The sequence below is a fragment of the Entamoeba invadens genome (assembly GCF_000330505.1).
Source record: "Entamoeba invadens IP1 unplaced genomic scaffold scaff_1105074724541, whole genome shotgun sequence".
NCBI classification, from domain to species: domain Eukaryota; phylum Evosea; order Mastigamoebida; family Endamoebidae; genus Entamoeba; species Entamoeba invadens.
The window spans coordinates 11,787-27,155 of NW_004440115.1; the positions used below are offsets into that span (position 1 = coordinate 11,787).

The 15,369-nt window shown below is 35.4% G+C and overlaps 13 protein-coding genes across 13 annotated transcripts; 7 read left to right on the forward strand and 6 right to left on the reverse strand.

Annotated features, from left to right (window-relative positions):
• Nucleotides 1-133: 133 nt before the first annotated feature.
• On the forward strand, nucleotides 134-1,042 carry EIN_326110 (hypothetical protein; the record flags this gene model as incomplete). The annotated part of the gene is made up of 1 exon (XM_004254273.1): nucleotides 134-1,042. The coding sequence occupies one exon, from the start codon at nucleotides 134-136 to the stop codon at nucleotides 1,040-1,042; it is 909 nt and encodes a 302-aa protein (XP_004254321.1).
• A 539-nt stretch (nucleotides 1,043-1,581) lies between these two features.
• EIN_326120 (hypothetical protein) lies at nucleotides 1,582-2,121 on the forward strand (the record flags this gene model as incomplete). Its single annotated transcript, XM_004254274.1, has 1 exon — nucleotides 1,582-2,121. One exon carries the CDS (start codon nucleotides 1,582-1,584, stop codon nucleotides 2,119-2,121), a length of 540 nt encoding a protein of 179 aa, XP_004254322.1.
• A 35-nt stretch (nucleotides 2,122-2,156) lies between these two features.
• Nucleotides 2,157-2,936, forward strand: EIN_326130 (hypothetical protein; the record flags this gene model as incomplete). Its single annotated transcript, XM_004254275.1, has 1 exon — nucleotides 2,157-2,936. The coding sequence occupies one exon, from the start codon at nucleotides 2,157-2,159 to the stop codon at nucleotides 2,934-2,936; it is 780 nt and encodes a 259-aa protein (XP_004254323.1).
• Nucleotides 2,937-2,962: 26 nt separating this feature from the next.
• EIN_326140 (hypothetical protein) lies at nucleotides 2,963-3,553 on the reverse strand (the record flags this gene model as incomplete). The annotated part of the gene is made up of 1 exon (XM_004254276.1): nucleotides 2,963-3,553. One exon carries the CDS (start codon nucleotides 3,551-3,553, stop codon nucleotides 2,963-2,965), a length of 591 nt encoding a protein of 196 aa, XP_004254324.1.
• Nucleotides 3,554-3,593: 40 nt separating this feature from the next.
• Nucleotides 3,594-4,073, reverse strand: EIN_326150 (hypothetical protein; the record flags this gene model as incomplete). The annotated part of the gene is made up of 1 exon (XM_004254277.1): nucleotides 3,594-4,073. The coding sequence occupies one exon, from the start codon at nucleotides 4,071-4,073 to the stop codon at nucleotides 3,594-3,596; it is 480 nt and encodes a 159-aa protein (XP_004254325.1).
• Nucleotides 4,074-4,186: 113 nt separating this feature from the next.
• Nucleotides 4,187-5,296, reverse strand: EIN_326160 (hypothetical protein; the record flags this gene model as incomplete). Its single annotated transcript, XM_004254278.1, has 1 exon — nucleotides 4,187-5,296. One exon carries the CDS (start codon nucleotides 5,294-5,296, stop codon nucleotides 4,187-4,189), a length of 1,110 nt encoding a protein of 369 aa, XP_004254326.1.
• A 391-nt stretch (nucleotides 5,297-5,687) lies between these two features.
• EIN_326170 (hypothetical protein) lies at nucleotides 5,688-6,533 on the reverse strand (the record flags this gene model as incomplete). The annotated part of the gene is made up of 2 exons (XM_004254279.1): nucleotides 5,688-6,098; nucleotides 6,213-6,533. 2 exons carry the CDS (start codon nucleotides 6,531-6,533, stop codon nucleotides 5,688-5,690), a joined length of 732 nt encoding a protein of 243 aa, XP_004254327.1.
• Nucleotides 6,534-8,578: 2,045 nt separating this feature from the next.
• On the forward strand, nucleotides 8,579-10,102 carry EIN_326180 (hypothetical protein; the record flags this gene model as incomplete). The annotated part of the gene is made up of 1 exon (XM_004254280.1): nucleotides 8,579-10,102. One exon carries the CDS (start codon nucleotides 8,579-8,581, stop codon nucleotides 10,100-10,102), a length of 1,524 nt encoding a protein of 507 aa, XP_004254328.1.
• Nucleotides 10,103-10,480: 378 nt separating this feature from the next.
• Nucleotides 10,481-11,047, forward strand: EIN_326190 (DNA repair and recombination protein rad52, putative; the record flags this gene model as incomplete). Its single annotated transcript, XM_004254281.1, has 1 exon — nucleotides 10,481-11,047. The coding sequence occupies one exon, from the start codon at nucleotides 10,481-10,483 to the stop codon at nucleotides 11,045-11,047; it is 567 nt and encodes a 188-aa protein (XP_004254329.1).
• Nucleotides 11,048-11,064: 17 nt separating this feature from the next.
• Nucleotides 11,065-11,865, reverse strand: EIN_326200 (hypothetical protein; the record flags this gene model as incomplete). Its single annotated transcript, XM_004254282.1, has 1 exon — nucleotides 11,065-11,865. One exon carries the CDS (start codon nucleotides 11,863-11,865, stop codon nucleotides 11,065-11,067), a length of 801 nt encoding a protein of 266 aa, XP_004254330.1.
• A 308-nt stretch (nucleotides 11,866-12,173) lies between these two features.
• Nucleotides 12,174-12,506, forward strand: EIN_326210 (hypothetical protein; the record flags this gene model as incomplete). Its single annotated transcript, XM_004254283.1, has 1 exon — nucleotides 12,174-12,506. The coding sequence occupies one exon, from the start codon at nucleotides 12,174-12,176 to the stop codon at nucleotides 12,504-12,506; it is 333 nt and encodes a 110-aa protein (XP_004254331.1).
• Nucleotides 12,507-12,651: 145 nt separating this feature from the next.
• On the forward strand, nucleotides 12,652-14,379 carry EIN_326220 (hypothetical protein; the record flags this gene model as incomplete). Its single annotated transcript, XM_004254284.1, has 3 exons — nucleotides 12,652-13,257; nucleotides 13,326-14,298; nucleotides 14,348-14,379. 3 exons carry the CDS (start codon nucleotides 12,652-12,654, stop codon nucleotides 14,377-14,379), a joined length of 1,611 nt encoding a protein of 536 aa, XP_004254332.1.
• A 42-nt stretch (nucleotides 14,380-14,421) lies between these two features.
• EIN_326230 (hypothetical protein) lies at nucleotides 14,422-15,180 on the reverse strand (the record flags this gene model as incomplete). Its single annotated transcript, XM_004254285.1, has 1 exon — nucleotides 14,422-15,180. The coding sequence occupies one exon, from the start codon at nucleotides 15,178-15,180 to the stop codon at nucleotides 14,422-14,424; it is 759 nt and encodes a 252-aa protein (XP_004254333.1).
• Between the last annotated feature and the right edge of the window lie 189 nt (nucleotides 15,181-15,369).

The window sequence follows — 15,369 nt, forward strand, 5'->3', positions numbered from 1 at the left end:
AATACTTTCAGAAGTCCACTTTATACGTGGGTTCCAAATATACGATTATGAAGTCCGTGACATTGTTGCAACAATAAACACAGAAGATGAAGATGTCTTTGAAAAGCGGATTTTGAAGTACATTCTTACGCCAATGATCAACAGCATCCGAATCCTTCATGAAAAGAAGAGAGTCCAGTGGATGCAAAGGCACCTCCCAACAACAGTAATTAAAAGGTATGGACAAAACTTGTCACATCCGTTCTTCGAAGCTTTTAACACGTATCTTGAAGACACCTTTGAAACACGTTCAGATAGATACAAGGGATTCATCTATGTTGGGGCGTCAAAGACGGGAAAAACGTTCTTCTTCGACAGAATGCTTGTTCCAGAAAAGTATCGAGTAATCCACAAGAACCTCCTTAGTTTCAATGATGTTGGCGGGGAACAGTACAAACTATTTCGAATCCTAGATGATATCAACTGGGCAGACGTAGACTCGGAAACACTAAAGGCACTTGTCAACAGAGGAGTAGCTACTACTAACGTGAAGTATGGGTATAGTTACATCTTCCCACTGATTCCAATCTTCCTCATGAACGCAAACACGTACGACATCTTTCGGATCAGATACAAGAAAATATGGTCCTTCATCCAGGAAAACTTCACGGTCTTTCCAAAACAAACGGGTGACAGTGTGATTGAAGACAAACAACTCCTGTACACAGGAACGGAAACAGACGCATATTACATCGAAAACTACATCAAGGACTGCAACTTTGAATCACTCTACAACGGAAACAATATGATCGAATCTATTCAACAGAAATGGAACACCATGACCAAACAACTGCGATACATCCCATTCCCAGACACATTTGATATTCCTAATCCACATGAAAGGTATTCAAATCTCGAAACGGAGTTCAACCAGAAGAACCTCGAGCACAAGATGGAAAAGCTCTCAGAAAACGAAATGATGGACAGATACGACGATGACAGAACGTGGATGTCCGAAGAAGAAGACGGAACCGATAAAAATGATAGTTCCGTAATAGAATAATATTTACACATTATGCTTTTTGCAAGAAATAACAATTGATCTCGTTAATCATAACAATGAGCTGTGTTTTGAACGGGTTTGATTTATTAAGTTCCGATTCTCATATTTCTCCTATTTATTCTTCTTATGATATTCTTAATTCTATAAGTCTTTGCTACAAAAACTATTATAATACAGACTGTATACTTTCTATCATCAAAATTGGTAATGAAGAACCAATTGGGATTTATTTCGTTTATGATTATGAAGGAAAAAGATATATTTATGCCGAATTTGAAAGCATGTTCATTTCCGGAACTGCAACAAATTTAAATATTGTTGGGAAACCACACTATTCATTTAATAAAGAAGAAAAAGAAGAAAAAGACTTTCAAAAAATACTCGATACGAAGATACTCGAATTTGGAGGGAAAATTCACTCGGACAAGTTTGGATCCAGGTACGACGAATTTATTCCGGGATGGGAACGAAACAAGATTACTCAAATGACATTCATTGAATCTCTTTTAATTTATAGAAGAGATTTGTATATAAATTCTATGTACAATGTTAATGTTCAACCATTTAAAGATCCTGATTTCAATTGCGATAATCATGAAAAGTATACTTGTAAAACAGAAAAAGGTTATTATCTTGGACTAAGGATTGAAAACGATAAAGCTTCCATTCTTCTGTCTGATCAAGGCAGACGACCATTTGAGATATCAAGAAGATGCGAGGATGGAGGTAACCAAGCATCACTAACAAACACTGTTTTATACGATGACGACACTTGGGTCATAACAAGTGAAGAAGATGGAATTCACTTGAAATTCAGAGACGACGGTACTGGAATTACTCTTCCAGAAGGACCATGGATTGAGGTGGTACAGACACCAACACCACCGGGAGGAACATGTACAAAAGAGGAACAGAAACAGGTTTGTTCCAACAACGAAGCAGAAAAGGAACAGGAGAAACAGTTACCACAGAAGGAAGAAACAATTGAGCCCCCGCAAAAGGAAGAAGCAAAAGAGAAAGTTGCAGAGTCACAAGAAACAAAAATAGCACAACCGCCAAGAAGAAGAGGGTTCTGGTAAACAATAATTAAATACTTTTTGAACTTTATAATCGGATGGCAAAGGTAAACAGTGGAACATTTTTGAGTCAAATAGACAAGATAGAAGCGATTGATAAGAAGATAGAGATTCTAAAGAAGAAGGCAAGATCAGGAGACAAGTCAAGTGAGAATGAAATGGTGAGTGAGATAGCACACAAAAAGATCGAGCAAAACATTCTCGACATCATTACAAGTAACACCCACTGTGTTCTGACGGAAAAGACAATCTCAGTCACCGATAACGGAACAATAACAGGAACGGGGGAACAGGCATGTCGATTTTTGAGAACACTAAGAAAAGGAAAGAAATACTTCATGAGAGAAAATAACGATGCAAACGTGATCTACCACGAAACAGATATCATTGTATTGGAAGACTTCATGAGAATACTTGAGGAGACAAGAGCAAAAGCATTCTACGTCAAGAAGATCGAAGCAGAGCTCAAGAACCCGGACATTTCCGTTGCACTAAACCTCTCACTCAGGCAGCTTGACCCGACCGTCTGCGAAAGCCAAGACATACAGTATTATATCGATGACGCGTCTAACAACCAAGATATCGGGGTTTCTGGGTGCGCTCTTATAAAAAGCTACAATCCGGAACCAACAATCACGGAAAACAATGGGAAAGTATCTACAAATACAAGTCATCTGATCAATACATCTTTGATGAATCAAATTGAGTCGATTAAGTACCCTACATATTACGTCGTTGCAGGAAGCTTTTCTGGGGTAAGAAACTACGAGATGAAAATCACTATCGAGGTTGCTCTCTTTTCAGAAACGGTAAATTAAATTAAATTGAATTAAATTAAATTAAATTAATTCTTTCCAATTATGTGTGTTTCGTTCGGGGATTCGTCACGTATGATTATTGTATTTCTTGCAATGTGTTCCTTTGTCTTTCTTTTGTATATATCCAGAAGCGTTGTAGTGTATTGAGACAGCTTGAAGAACATTTCACACGCGATTTCATAGTCTTCTTGGGTGGTTTTAAAATTAGTTTTATTGTCGTATTTGGAACAAAGATTTGACATTACATCCCATATAAATTCGAAGTCTTTCGCAAGTTCTTTGTATTCGTATGATTCTGAAATGTAATCATTATTCGAAACAATCATTTTAATCAGTGAGACATTCCAGAAAAATTTGCATATATTCTTGATGATACTTGTAAACATAAAGTAGTGTAATCCATACATTTCTGTTCCAAGGGTTTTTCCTATTTCTATAATCATATTTTTAATGTACTCCTTCTCTAAATCTATGATACTAAATACATTAAAGGTTTCTTCAATTGTAATCAGTTGAAGGTGATAATTATTTTCATTTCGTTCAATGAACTTATCGTATGTTTCAAAGAATGCTTCGTAGTAATTGTCATAGTTGCTGAAATCCGAGGAAAGTGCCATTGGAAAACTAGTTCGAGTTCTCGATAAAAATGGAAAAAAACTATTGGATTATTATGACATCCTTCTTTTCACGTTTTTCTTTCCAAAGTATGTACGCAGTATCAACCGTGTTAAAATACACATCAAACACGTTGACAATTTCATCGTACTTGCCTGTTTTCACTAGATGTTCGATTTTGTTCTCTCCACCAATTCGAGCTCCTATTTCGTCGAACAGTTCAATGCATGTTTCAATGTTCTGTTTTATATTCTGGAAAGAATTGATTTCTCTTGTAATGAAATTTTTCATTCCTTTAACAATATAGTTTGCTTTTTTTGCCGTATCGTACAGAGTTAAAACGTGATCCTTCTTTCTCTTGAAGTTGTAATCCAATAGGATTTCTTCTGCTCTCAAAAACATGTTGTAGGTGATACTCCTATTCGACGCCGAAATTTCTAATATTTTTAAAAAGGTCATCGCTTCATATTTTAAATCGGCGTTTATTTTTTTGCACTCGTTCTTCGATTCAATGTAAACCATCCAATATTTTTCTATTTCGCTTTCTTTTACTCCAAAATTCAAATATGTAGTGATTTTTGTTTGGACAAGATGCTTTCTTTTCGACGGCTTCATCAAATGAAATAAAAGATAATTCATTTACAATCAAGAAAATCTTTGAACCATTTCTTTAAGTCAATCCCTGTTTTCTTTTCGAGTTCAGTCCCCAGCATAACAATCTCCTTGCAGGGAACATACTCGTTTGGGTCCATTTTCGAGTTGTCCAGTATCAATTTTGTCCTGAATTCAATGGTTGGCTTCACTTTTCCTATTTCGATGATGTTTCCAAGATTGGGGTATTTCATATATATTCTATCTCGGTATGGATTTCCTTCCATATGAAGGTATTTCCACATGATTTGTTTTCTCTTCCAGTGGATGCTTTCGCTGTTTCCAATATACAACAAGTAAAGGATTCCTTTGTTATCCCAACTGCATTTCCTCTTTACTTGGTATGTCTTTACGTAATCATCCATGATGCAATCTTTGACAATATTAATGAAGTATTCAAAACTTTTGTCACAGAGAATCTCATTGACAAATCCATCGTACAAGAATGGGTATACAAGTGTTGGCACGCTTACGCTTGGATTAAAGTATTCTTTGTGGACAATATATTCCCCTTCTCTTAAGATGATTTGCTTCTTCCCATTGAACGAGTCGTTAAAGAGTCTGATATTGATTGGTGTTTTGAACCAGTTCATTTGATAAATAATTGACCAGTCAATCATGTCTGAGAAGACGCTGATTTGATGACCACTGAATGATAAGAATGTTTCTAGATTCCTCTTCATTTGAAATGGGATATCGAGCTTTGTAAGAAGATATACGGGGAATGTGATTTGAATCATTGCAAGAACAATTTCGTTGACATCCTCTTCCATTTGTTTCGTGTAAATCATTTTTTCGTCGTGTTGACGTTTGATTTCTTTGTACTTTTCATACAAAGTGCCCAACAACAATTCTAGTTCTTGATTCATTTCTACGTATGATTTGTTTTGTTTGATTGCTCCTGTGATGATTTCTAGCCCATGCATGACAAATGAATTTCCTGTAACTCTTTGTGGGATTTTCTCGAAATAATCTATGAAATGGATTTCTTCACTCGTTCTAAAGACCTTGAACACCCTCTTCTTGGTTTCTATCGTTGAAATCCCGTTTTTCTTTGGATTGATTTGCCAATATGAGTCACTGTTGTTTAGCATTATGTTTCGGTAATATCTAATGAGCTGGACTTGGTTGTTTGATGATCCGATGAAATTCAACATCTGTTTTATAAGATTACATCCCACTTTTCATTAAAAATACTAAAATGGAATACGTAGAAATATTCTAATAAATTCCCGGTTGTTTCCTTTGATAAAAATGTCATGGAGTCTTTGTTTTATTTGTGAAGTGAAGTGAATTGAATAATTGGTAATCAGTAAATTATTTAACACAACTTCCATGCATTTCAAAGTTTTGCACATTTCATTGAACTTCTTTCCTTCTTCAAAGATCTTTTCCTGAGATATGATGTTCCCATTGCAAGTGACGCTAGTGATTCGTTGTTTTTCCCATGTACACTCTGTTTGTTGTGACGTGTATCTGTCTTTACTAGGTTTCGCACATGGTATCAATTCCTTGGATATATGCTTCTTGGTTTTTAGCTCGTTTTGCGTTTTTATCATCCGTATATTCCGGCTTAATTGATTTAATTTCATTGTTGTCGATCTTTAGAACGTGTAATGTGATGCTCCGATCTTCGATCTTATACCGGTATCGTCGCACCGTCACTTCGTGGCCTTCTTTAATCAATGTACAAATTAAATACGACTGCTGGTAATCGTACAATTCCTTTGTTTCCTTTCGAGATCGTCTTAATATCTCAATTCGATGTGTATCCATTTGATTTATGAGTTGGATCTCAATCGCAAAAAAATACCCTATAAATACAACGATCCAATTGAAATGAACAGGTTTAATGGTAAGCGCTTGGATGCGGATATAAAGGTATTGAATCAGAAACTTTGATTTTTAATTTTGGTACAAGAAATACAGACAAATAAAAGTAAGAATTGGTATGACTTAAATATCGATTAAATCAAAGAGTTCGGAGAAACTGATGATATCATTTCTAACAGAATCGAGTGATTTTGCAAGTTGTTCAATACTTTTGAGGATAACTAGTCTTTTTCTTCGTAAGAGAACGATTTTTTCATTCTCGTTGTCATGTTTTGGCTTCTTCTCTGTGTTTTCCTTGTTTTGTTTCTTCTTCTTGTCTCTTCTTTCCTGTTGGCTGTGCGTCAACTGAGTTGCAATGAATGATTCCGATTCCGATTCCGAGTCTGACTTGTTGTCTTTCTTGACTGGGACTTCTTCCCATTCATCACTGTCAACTGTAATTGTTGATTGGTCATCATCCTTTCCACTGTTCCCATTGCCCCCTTTGTTGATGCTCATAATGCGACTGATTTTCGAGATTGCTTGATCGCTTAAGTTGCTGCGGTCACTTCTTTCGACCCTGAAGATATAGTACTTTCTACTTCATGAATGGTTTGTCCCATTTTGATGCGCCTATAAATATCCCGATTGGGTTTTGTCATGAAAAGTGTCCACAAGAAGTGTTATGTTTGTGCCGTGGGAGAGATCGGGATGATTATGATGATTAGGAAAGTGTCCATAGTGTCCACAACGGGAGATTAGGGAGAGATGTGGGTGACATCCCGAAGATTGAATTGAAACATGGAGAATAAGCAATTGCCGTGGGGATACTACTGAAAAATGTACTATATCGAGTATTTTGTTATTCGTTTTGTTGTTTGTTTTTTGAAAAATGAAGGGATTGATACAGGAAATCCAAAAAGTGAGTATTGATGAGGAACAAATCCCATTTTGTTATGATCAATCGGTGGATTATATCCCCCATTTTGGTTTATGACTGATTTTGTTTTTTTCACTTGATCTGAAATGGAACGTTGTTCTATTTATATTTTGCAAAAGTATTTGGGCACTTTAAATGTCCCCTTACAGATTTAGAGAGTTTTTATTTATACTTTTGGGAAAGTTCCCTAATATTAGGTAAATCCCCTACGGTCCCCTACGATCCCCTAAGGGGATATTAGGATATCAATTGGGGAGTTTCCCGATTTCTATACTTTTAACTATATTCTATTCTATTATAACTATAGTATATTCTATTATAAGTAAATTGGAATAAAAGAGTAGGAATAACGGGAAAATGCCTAATGATAAAGGGATATTCCCCTTGGGGATTCAAGGGGACACAATGTACTTTCTCTAATAATGGGGATGATTCCCGTTATTATACACAATTTTAAACTAAAATCTCTTGGGGATAGATAAAGGGTCAAATACTTTTTGATTCTATTTATACCCAATAAAGTTTTTTTTCACACTATGAGCACCTTAACAATAACAGACCTCTTACACTTGTTACTTCGGGAAATATTCCTAATATTAGGAAAATCCCCTACGATCCCTTACGATCCCCTTAGGGGAAATTACGTAATAATAAGCATCATTTCCCAATTTCTATTAATGTAACCAATACCTATTATACTTCTACTATATTATATTAATTATACTATATTATATTATACTATACTACTACTACATTATATTATACTATACTACATTATATTAATTATACTATATTATACTATATTATATTAATTATACTATATTATACTATACTACTACTATATTATACATTATTATACATTATTATACATTATTATACTATATTATATTACTACTAATACAACTACAATAAGTTATAGTTTACCACACAATACTCTACTGTGGGAAAATGTGGAAAATATGGGAAAATGCAGGAAAATGCCTAATGATTAGGTTATAATCCCCTTAGGGGTCGCTAGGGGATCATAGGGGTTTATCGTAATATTAGCAACAAATCCCGTTTCCTTAGACAAAAAACATCTCATTTTCTTAGGGGATCAGTAAATGGTCTAAATACTTTTGTGCTTTATTTATAGATCATTTGTTATTCTCGATTATGGATTATTGAACTATTTTTATGGTTAACCACCTACAATGACAGATACAAACAACTTGCTTCAAAATATGAAACCATTTATTGTTGTTTCTTTTAGTTTCTTTTACTATAGTTGCATACAATTGAGGAATCCAATCGTCACACCGGAGTTATCTTTCTGAGATCGCCCAATCAGATGCAGTTCTTGTCTCTTGGAATTATCCACAAGTGGCAACTATAGTTCATTTACTACAAAGTACTAGAATGCCTCAATTCGTATCGTCTCATAACACTTATTCATCCAAAACAGCCAATCAAAAACTTGGTATTCTCATGGAATAATTCTAATCAACTACAAGTATAGCTTATTTACTATAACCTACTAGAATGAATCTTTATCACAATCATCACACCGGAGTTATGATCTCATATCAAATACATTCGCAGTTCGCGGACTACTTATTCCGATCTCGAATCTCAGTCGCCAACAATGAGCACAACACAGAGCAGCAGAGACAGAGTTCCCATAAAGAAAAAAAGCGAAAAAGGCAAGTGCATTAAACGAGTGAAACGGGAATTTGTTTTAGGGATTCTGATGTATGTTGGAATTCCACCAGACATATCAGTAACAAATACTATTTTGAAAAGTACCTTTTATCCAAGAAGTGAAGAAAATGTCAACAACATTGCTTGGTACTGTTGTAGTCACGATGATACTTTAGAAATTGTAACACCTTCAAATGACGTCTATGATCAAAACAAAAAGACTTTTTGCATTACAAACTTATGTGTCATTTTTTGTATATCATTTAAAAACAAACACAAGGTTCCATCCGAACTCAATTGTAGGATCTGTTCTGATTTACGTGTCAATATAAAATATCTTAAGTACGTTGAAAACATCGAAAGCATTGTTGTTAACCGGAGTATATGTATGTCAAATATAGAAACTCAGAATGGTAGACTTGGATTTTCAGGAGCGTTTTACAGTGACAAAAAACAAATGCGAGAAGCTGTTGTTGGCAAGGCATTATCAATGAAAACCAGGAAGGAGTGTGAAGATTTAATTGTTTCGAACCTTGGTGTTACAGAGCTTTCAAATTTTAGTCAATTAATCGAAAAACGGTATCAGACAGTTTCAAGGTTTGCGGAATTTGAAACTTATTTGAAAACACATCAAATTCCATTGAAAGATTGTGATCTGGTCACAATTGTAAATGAATGGTTGAAGAAACGATACACGGAAGTTAACTATCGAAACAATACTATCATTATCATAGGAAAGTCGCAAATTGGGAAGTCAGTAATGATGAAGTGCCTAACTGTTCCACCACTTCATATTCCAGAAGAAAAATTGATTGACTATCATCAAAACGACATCAATTTTGGTACTTATGAAGATTCGCAGAGTGACTTTCTTATCCGTATATTGGACGATCCGACATTTGATGGGTTGCCGATTGAAAAGATGAAAGGATTAATGGGTTCTTGTTCATTCTCGACTTCAATTCGAGTTTTGTACGGATTCAGAAAAGTTTGGCCATGTCCGACGGTAATTTTATTCAATCCAGACTCATTCCGGAATTTTATTATCAGGTTTGGTGATTTGGACTGGTTAATTGCCAATGTCGAAATTTATCCTAGCGTAAACGTATTCGAAGTTAAACAAAATGCAAAATACAAAATTAATCAATTTGAAGAAGAAGTGTTCGACAAAAAAGGAGAAATTATCGAGATTAAGGATGAAAATTACCTTCTTACAAACGCCTTAAACTGTTCAAGAGAGGAACTTGAAATGGCAATTAAAAGTAACGATTCATTCCCATGCTTTTACAATGTACAAAAGTATTTTTCCAATAGAAACAAACAAGTTGTCACTCAAGTCCCTATTCCAATTAGGCCAACAGCACAACCAATGGAAGAAGTCCACCAGAGCAACGAGATGGAGGTTGAAGTAGCTCCACCAGAAGACATGGGGTTCATCCAAACAGGATACTCCCAGCAATACATCTAATTGAATCCTTTTTACTTGTTTACTTTCTTTCTTTTGAAATATACTCACGCAAAAGAACTTAAAAAATAGATAACAATGAGTATCAAATGTGTAAACGAGAATTCCATTCTTGATGAGAACATTGTCACATACTCGACTCACCTGTGGTACGAATATATCTTGAAGGAACTGTTTTCGGAATACATCTTGATCTACAAAACACTCTGTCAAAGCATTTCAGATCAAGATTACATCGAGCAGAAGATAAAACTTGCAAAGAAGATCCGTGAGATTGTAGACACAATCAACGATTTCAAACAAGACAAATCATGGGAGATCCAGAAGAAACTCTATGATGGAATTTACGTGAATTGAATCTTTCTTATCTTTAAATTGTATATGGAAGAGGAAAAAAGAGAAATAACATTGTCCCCTTTTGGGACCCGCGGCTTTGAAAACAATAAAGACATCGATTCGATTCTAATGGAAAAGACTCCACAACAGTTGGTATGTGCTCGACAAGGAGCAGGCGGTAATAGCATGAAATATCTCGAAGGGTTTCGCGCAATAGAGATTGCAAACGCCGTGTTTGGGTATGACGGGTGGTCCGATGAGGTAAAACAATTCATCCCACAGAATACAGGGTGTGTACTGTCAATTGTCCGTATCACTTTGAAGAATGGATGCTACCACGAAGATATTGGATTTGGGTCTTCAGCACTTAAGACCAACCCACTTGAGATAGCAGCTAAGGAATCCGTGACTGACGCACGAAAAAGAGCACTTCGATTGTTTGGCAATTTACTAGGAAATTCATTATATGATGTGAATTATACAAGAAACATCTCACCAAATGGTACATACAAAAGAATTATCACACAACCAGTCAATTACACTGAAATCGTTTCCGAAGTTGAGAATTCAAAAAAGGTAATCGAAGAAAAGATTAATCAAAGTTTCAAGTAATAATTCTGTTAAAGAGATCATGAATTTATATATTCGTCGATCAACTCGTCGATGTAATCCTTTGGTTCAGCAGTTATCTCTTCCATGTTTACATCTGCTACATTATCATCCTTTGGTTCAGCAGTTATCTTTTCCATGTTTACATCTGCTACATTTCCATCCTTTGGTTCAGCAGTTATCTTTTCCATGGTTAAAACTTCTTTCAAAACCTCTTTAACGTCAGCGCTTTCTTTAACGACATTAGGATTACTATCAATTTTCTCTGTATCTTTTATAACAATCGGATGATTACTATCATTTGAATTGATTACGTCCATAATTTCCGTGTCTTTAATCTCCTTTTTTTGACATGAAACGTTTCTTTTTGTTGGAACCGCAATCTTTCTTCTGTTAGTTTCACAAGATATACGTTTCTGTGGGAAATCATCAAACGATTGATCAACACTATTCTTCTCCGAATCAGTCATTAATTTCAATTTCGACTCTAACTTGGGAATGAACAATCGATGTTGTGATACCTCTTTCACTTCTTTTATAGCATTCTTTGTATCCTTTAAGACACTCATGCATGCGTTGTACAGTGCCTCTCTATTCGAGTAATCAAAATCCTCAGAGCTACATTCACTATTGATCCTGTACGTACCTCTCCCCTTCTTTATAATTTCTAATCCGCTGATATAAGTTAGGTGAAATGAAAGCGTACACGTGAGAAATCTTGTCGAATCTCTTTCGAACATGTAGAAAATTACGTCTCTAATACTGTACTCTCGGTACCCGTTTCCAAAGAACATGGTTACTATTTCGTCAAAAACAGACATTTGCATTTCAAGTTCTGCACGTGACCTATTTTCCCCCTCGATTCTAAAACTTGCCATTCATAAGCATAATCTCCATGGGCGATACAACTGAAATTAAAAATAACTTGGCTGTATTTATAGATGGCGGAGTATACTATCAGGCATGCATCCAAATGATTCGAAAACAACGAGAAATGTTGTCGTTTGTTGATCGCTTCTCATTCACAATTGTAAAGCTTTCCGAACTAAGGTCGCTACGATTGAAAAATGTAAAGAACCTGTTCATTTATTATCTTGGTCATACAATACGTAAAGGAGACACGTATTATATGATTTGCAAGGAATTCTCCATCAACGAGGAAGAATTTGCACACGTTGTTAATGGATTTGATGCGGAACGGAAGGTGATCTTCCTTGAGACGTGTTACTCGAGTGGACTTACAAACAAAATAAAGGACGCAGTTGTCCTCTGCACATCGAAAAAAACGGAGAAAAGCTGGGTAGTCTGGAATGGTGGGAAGGTAAGCAACGAGTTGTACAAAACAGACAAGGAGTTCTACACGAGAAGTATAGATTTTGCAAGAAAGGAAATTAAAACGAATCCCATTCTCTCGAATTTGGAAATATACACTACAGATCAAGTGATGTTCTTCTTGGAGTAATTCACTGGAACTTAATAATCATTTCTTAATGGATCAATTAAATACATACAACAGCCAAAAAAGTATCGAATACTATCAGAACACTATCAAAAATACGGGCTGTGGAACAATTACTTTATATTACGCCATTTATCATCTCGTAAAAATGCACGAAAGTGAAAATCCAAAAAGTACTCTGGTGTATTATCTCAAAACAACAACAAACCCAATAGTCAATCTTGTTGCAAGGACTATAATCATCGAATACTTCAGAGACGAGGGATTTAGAATCGAACTGACTAACTATTTCAAATACATCGAGGTCTTTGAAAACTTGTATTTTGATGAAATCGCGTTCAAAGAAGATACCGTCTCTTTTATGGAATATTTCATGCGACACGCTTTGTTCAATAAAGACGTCAACATCATTGAACTTGCAAAAGATATCACTTCCGTTTTACAGGAAAAGTCACAAGATACAAGGAAAAATAAAATGAATGCTCTTGCTACAAAGTATCCCACAATCAGAATTGAAAGAACCCCTAGGAAGATAAACACCTTTAATCTTGGAAAGACTGAAAAGGAACAACTCAAAGAAATGACAAAAACATTTTTATTAGGACACTACAACGATGGACCTTTCAAGTCGGAGCGTATTTCAAAATATCGTGATGCCCTCGGATCGGGAACCGAATTCCCATACATCACATGTAATATATACAACAAAAACGAATACATGACAAAGGAAAAATACTTATCGTACGTGGAACACGTTTTAAAGATCACTGCTGCCAAAAAAAGAAGAAACCCATTAAAGTGTTTTCGAAGAATGAAAGAAAGATGTCAATTGAACCCGTGAAGAAGGAGGAGGAGAAGGAGAAGAAAAAGAAGGAAAAAAAGGAGGAGAAGGAGATTAAAATTATACAAAAAAAGAACTGCACTTTAATTACAGAGAACGAGACTTTGAATAGGAATATCTTAACTTTGAGACAGTCGAAAGAAAATGAAGTGAATGAATTAAATGCAAAGATAACATTGCTTCAAGATGAATACAAGAAACAAATTTTGGGCATGAAAATAAAAATGGAAACCTACAAGAAGGAATTTGATCAGCTGAATTCAAAAAATGCGAGTATTGAAAAAGAAAAAGTAGAGAAGGAAAAGGAACTTGTAAATAAATCATATGAATACGATCAATATAAGGAAAGGACCGAAGGAATTATAAAGAAATTTGAATATGAAAACAATCTAATGAAAGATCAAATTGCTATAAAAGAAAAGTATGTTGCAGACAAACAAGCGGAGTATCAGACGATGTTAAAATCGACACAAGAGGAGAAGTTGAAATATTATGATGAGAAGAGAAATGAAGTTTCCTTGTTTAAGGAACAAGTGAATAGTCAGATACAGTTGGTAAAGGAACTGGAAGCTGCAAAAGAAGAGAACAGAACCATTCAAGCACAACAAATCATCTCACAGCAACAGGCTCAGGTATCTCAGATTTGTTTACAAGCAGAAAACGTAGTCTTGAAGAAAACAAATGATCTTAACGAAATGGTAATGAAGCAGCAAGTGAATTACAACGCTGCAATGATTCAAGTGCAAAATTTTCTCATAGACCTTCAAAGACAACAAATGAATGTGAGACCTCAAGAGATTTTCGATGAAAACTTTTCCAGATATCTCTATGATGCATATAACTATCTATCTTTGAAAAATCTCCTTGGATTATTTAATGGAATGAGACTATTTTCGAAATTCCTATACATTTTCATTCAAATGTGTAAAATGAATAAAATTGAAGATCCAAAGAGTGTTGTCCGATTATTAGGAACGTCGGAAAACATAAAAATGATAGATAGCATTCCAGCTGACGAGGATCAATTGGAAGTGATTTCAAAGAACGTTCAAGAAAGAATATCAAAAACTAACTGAATTACGAGTAAAGTTTCATTTTGTACACAACATCTATTGTGTAGTTTGTAGCATGGTCTGGAGGAAATACCATGTACACCATTCCAAAACATATTATTTTCTGTAAAATCGTGTCATTTTCAATGTCCATTCCATATTGTCCATTGTGTTCTTCTTGTTCATTTTGTCCTTCTTGTCCGTAAGGGTGCAAGACTTGGTTTCCATTTTTTGGGTCGTATAACCCGGAATAATAACTCCCATTATCATGGACTGTTCCGGAACACATCTCCTTGATATTGAAACCGTTTCCGATGTGGATTGTTGTGACGTCGTCACTTGTTATGAACCGGATTGTCTTGATGTTGAACGTCATCTTTTTGTCGTCATTGACTTCCCTGACGTCTTTGTTTGATATGTACGCCTTTACCATTTCATAATCTGATTCAGTCTCTTCGATGGTTGTCGAAACAAATCGTGATTCACCGATTCCACTGTCTATGCAGTAGAATATCGCGTATGAAGAGAGAGAGTCATCAAACGAGTTCTGTTTTGGACTGATGTTAATTGAGATGCATTCGACCTTTGCAAAGTCAAATCGTGGGTAGTATTTAGGTTGTCCATTGCTCGAGGGAACGACATGAAAGAGATCCGATTGATTTTCAGAGTCAAATGGATTGAGACACAACCGGAAGCATTTTCCTTTTGTGACGTTGAACTGTCTCCTGAGATTCATTTTCACTGCTCTTGTAAAGCCAAGATTCTTGTAGCTACTTACCGTCATCGAGTTGTCTGCGGTTTTATACTGGAACCCGCCTTTTTTCTTGTTGAATGGTTTGAACCCTCTTGAAAACCTCTCCCGTATCTGTTGTATCTATTGTACCTCCTGTACCTCCTGTAGTAACCTGCCATTAAATAAATAAAAGTTCATCTAAAATGATTATTCCAAATATCTGAATGTTGCACTATAGGA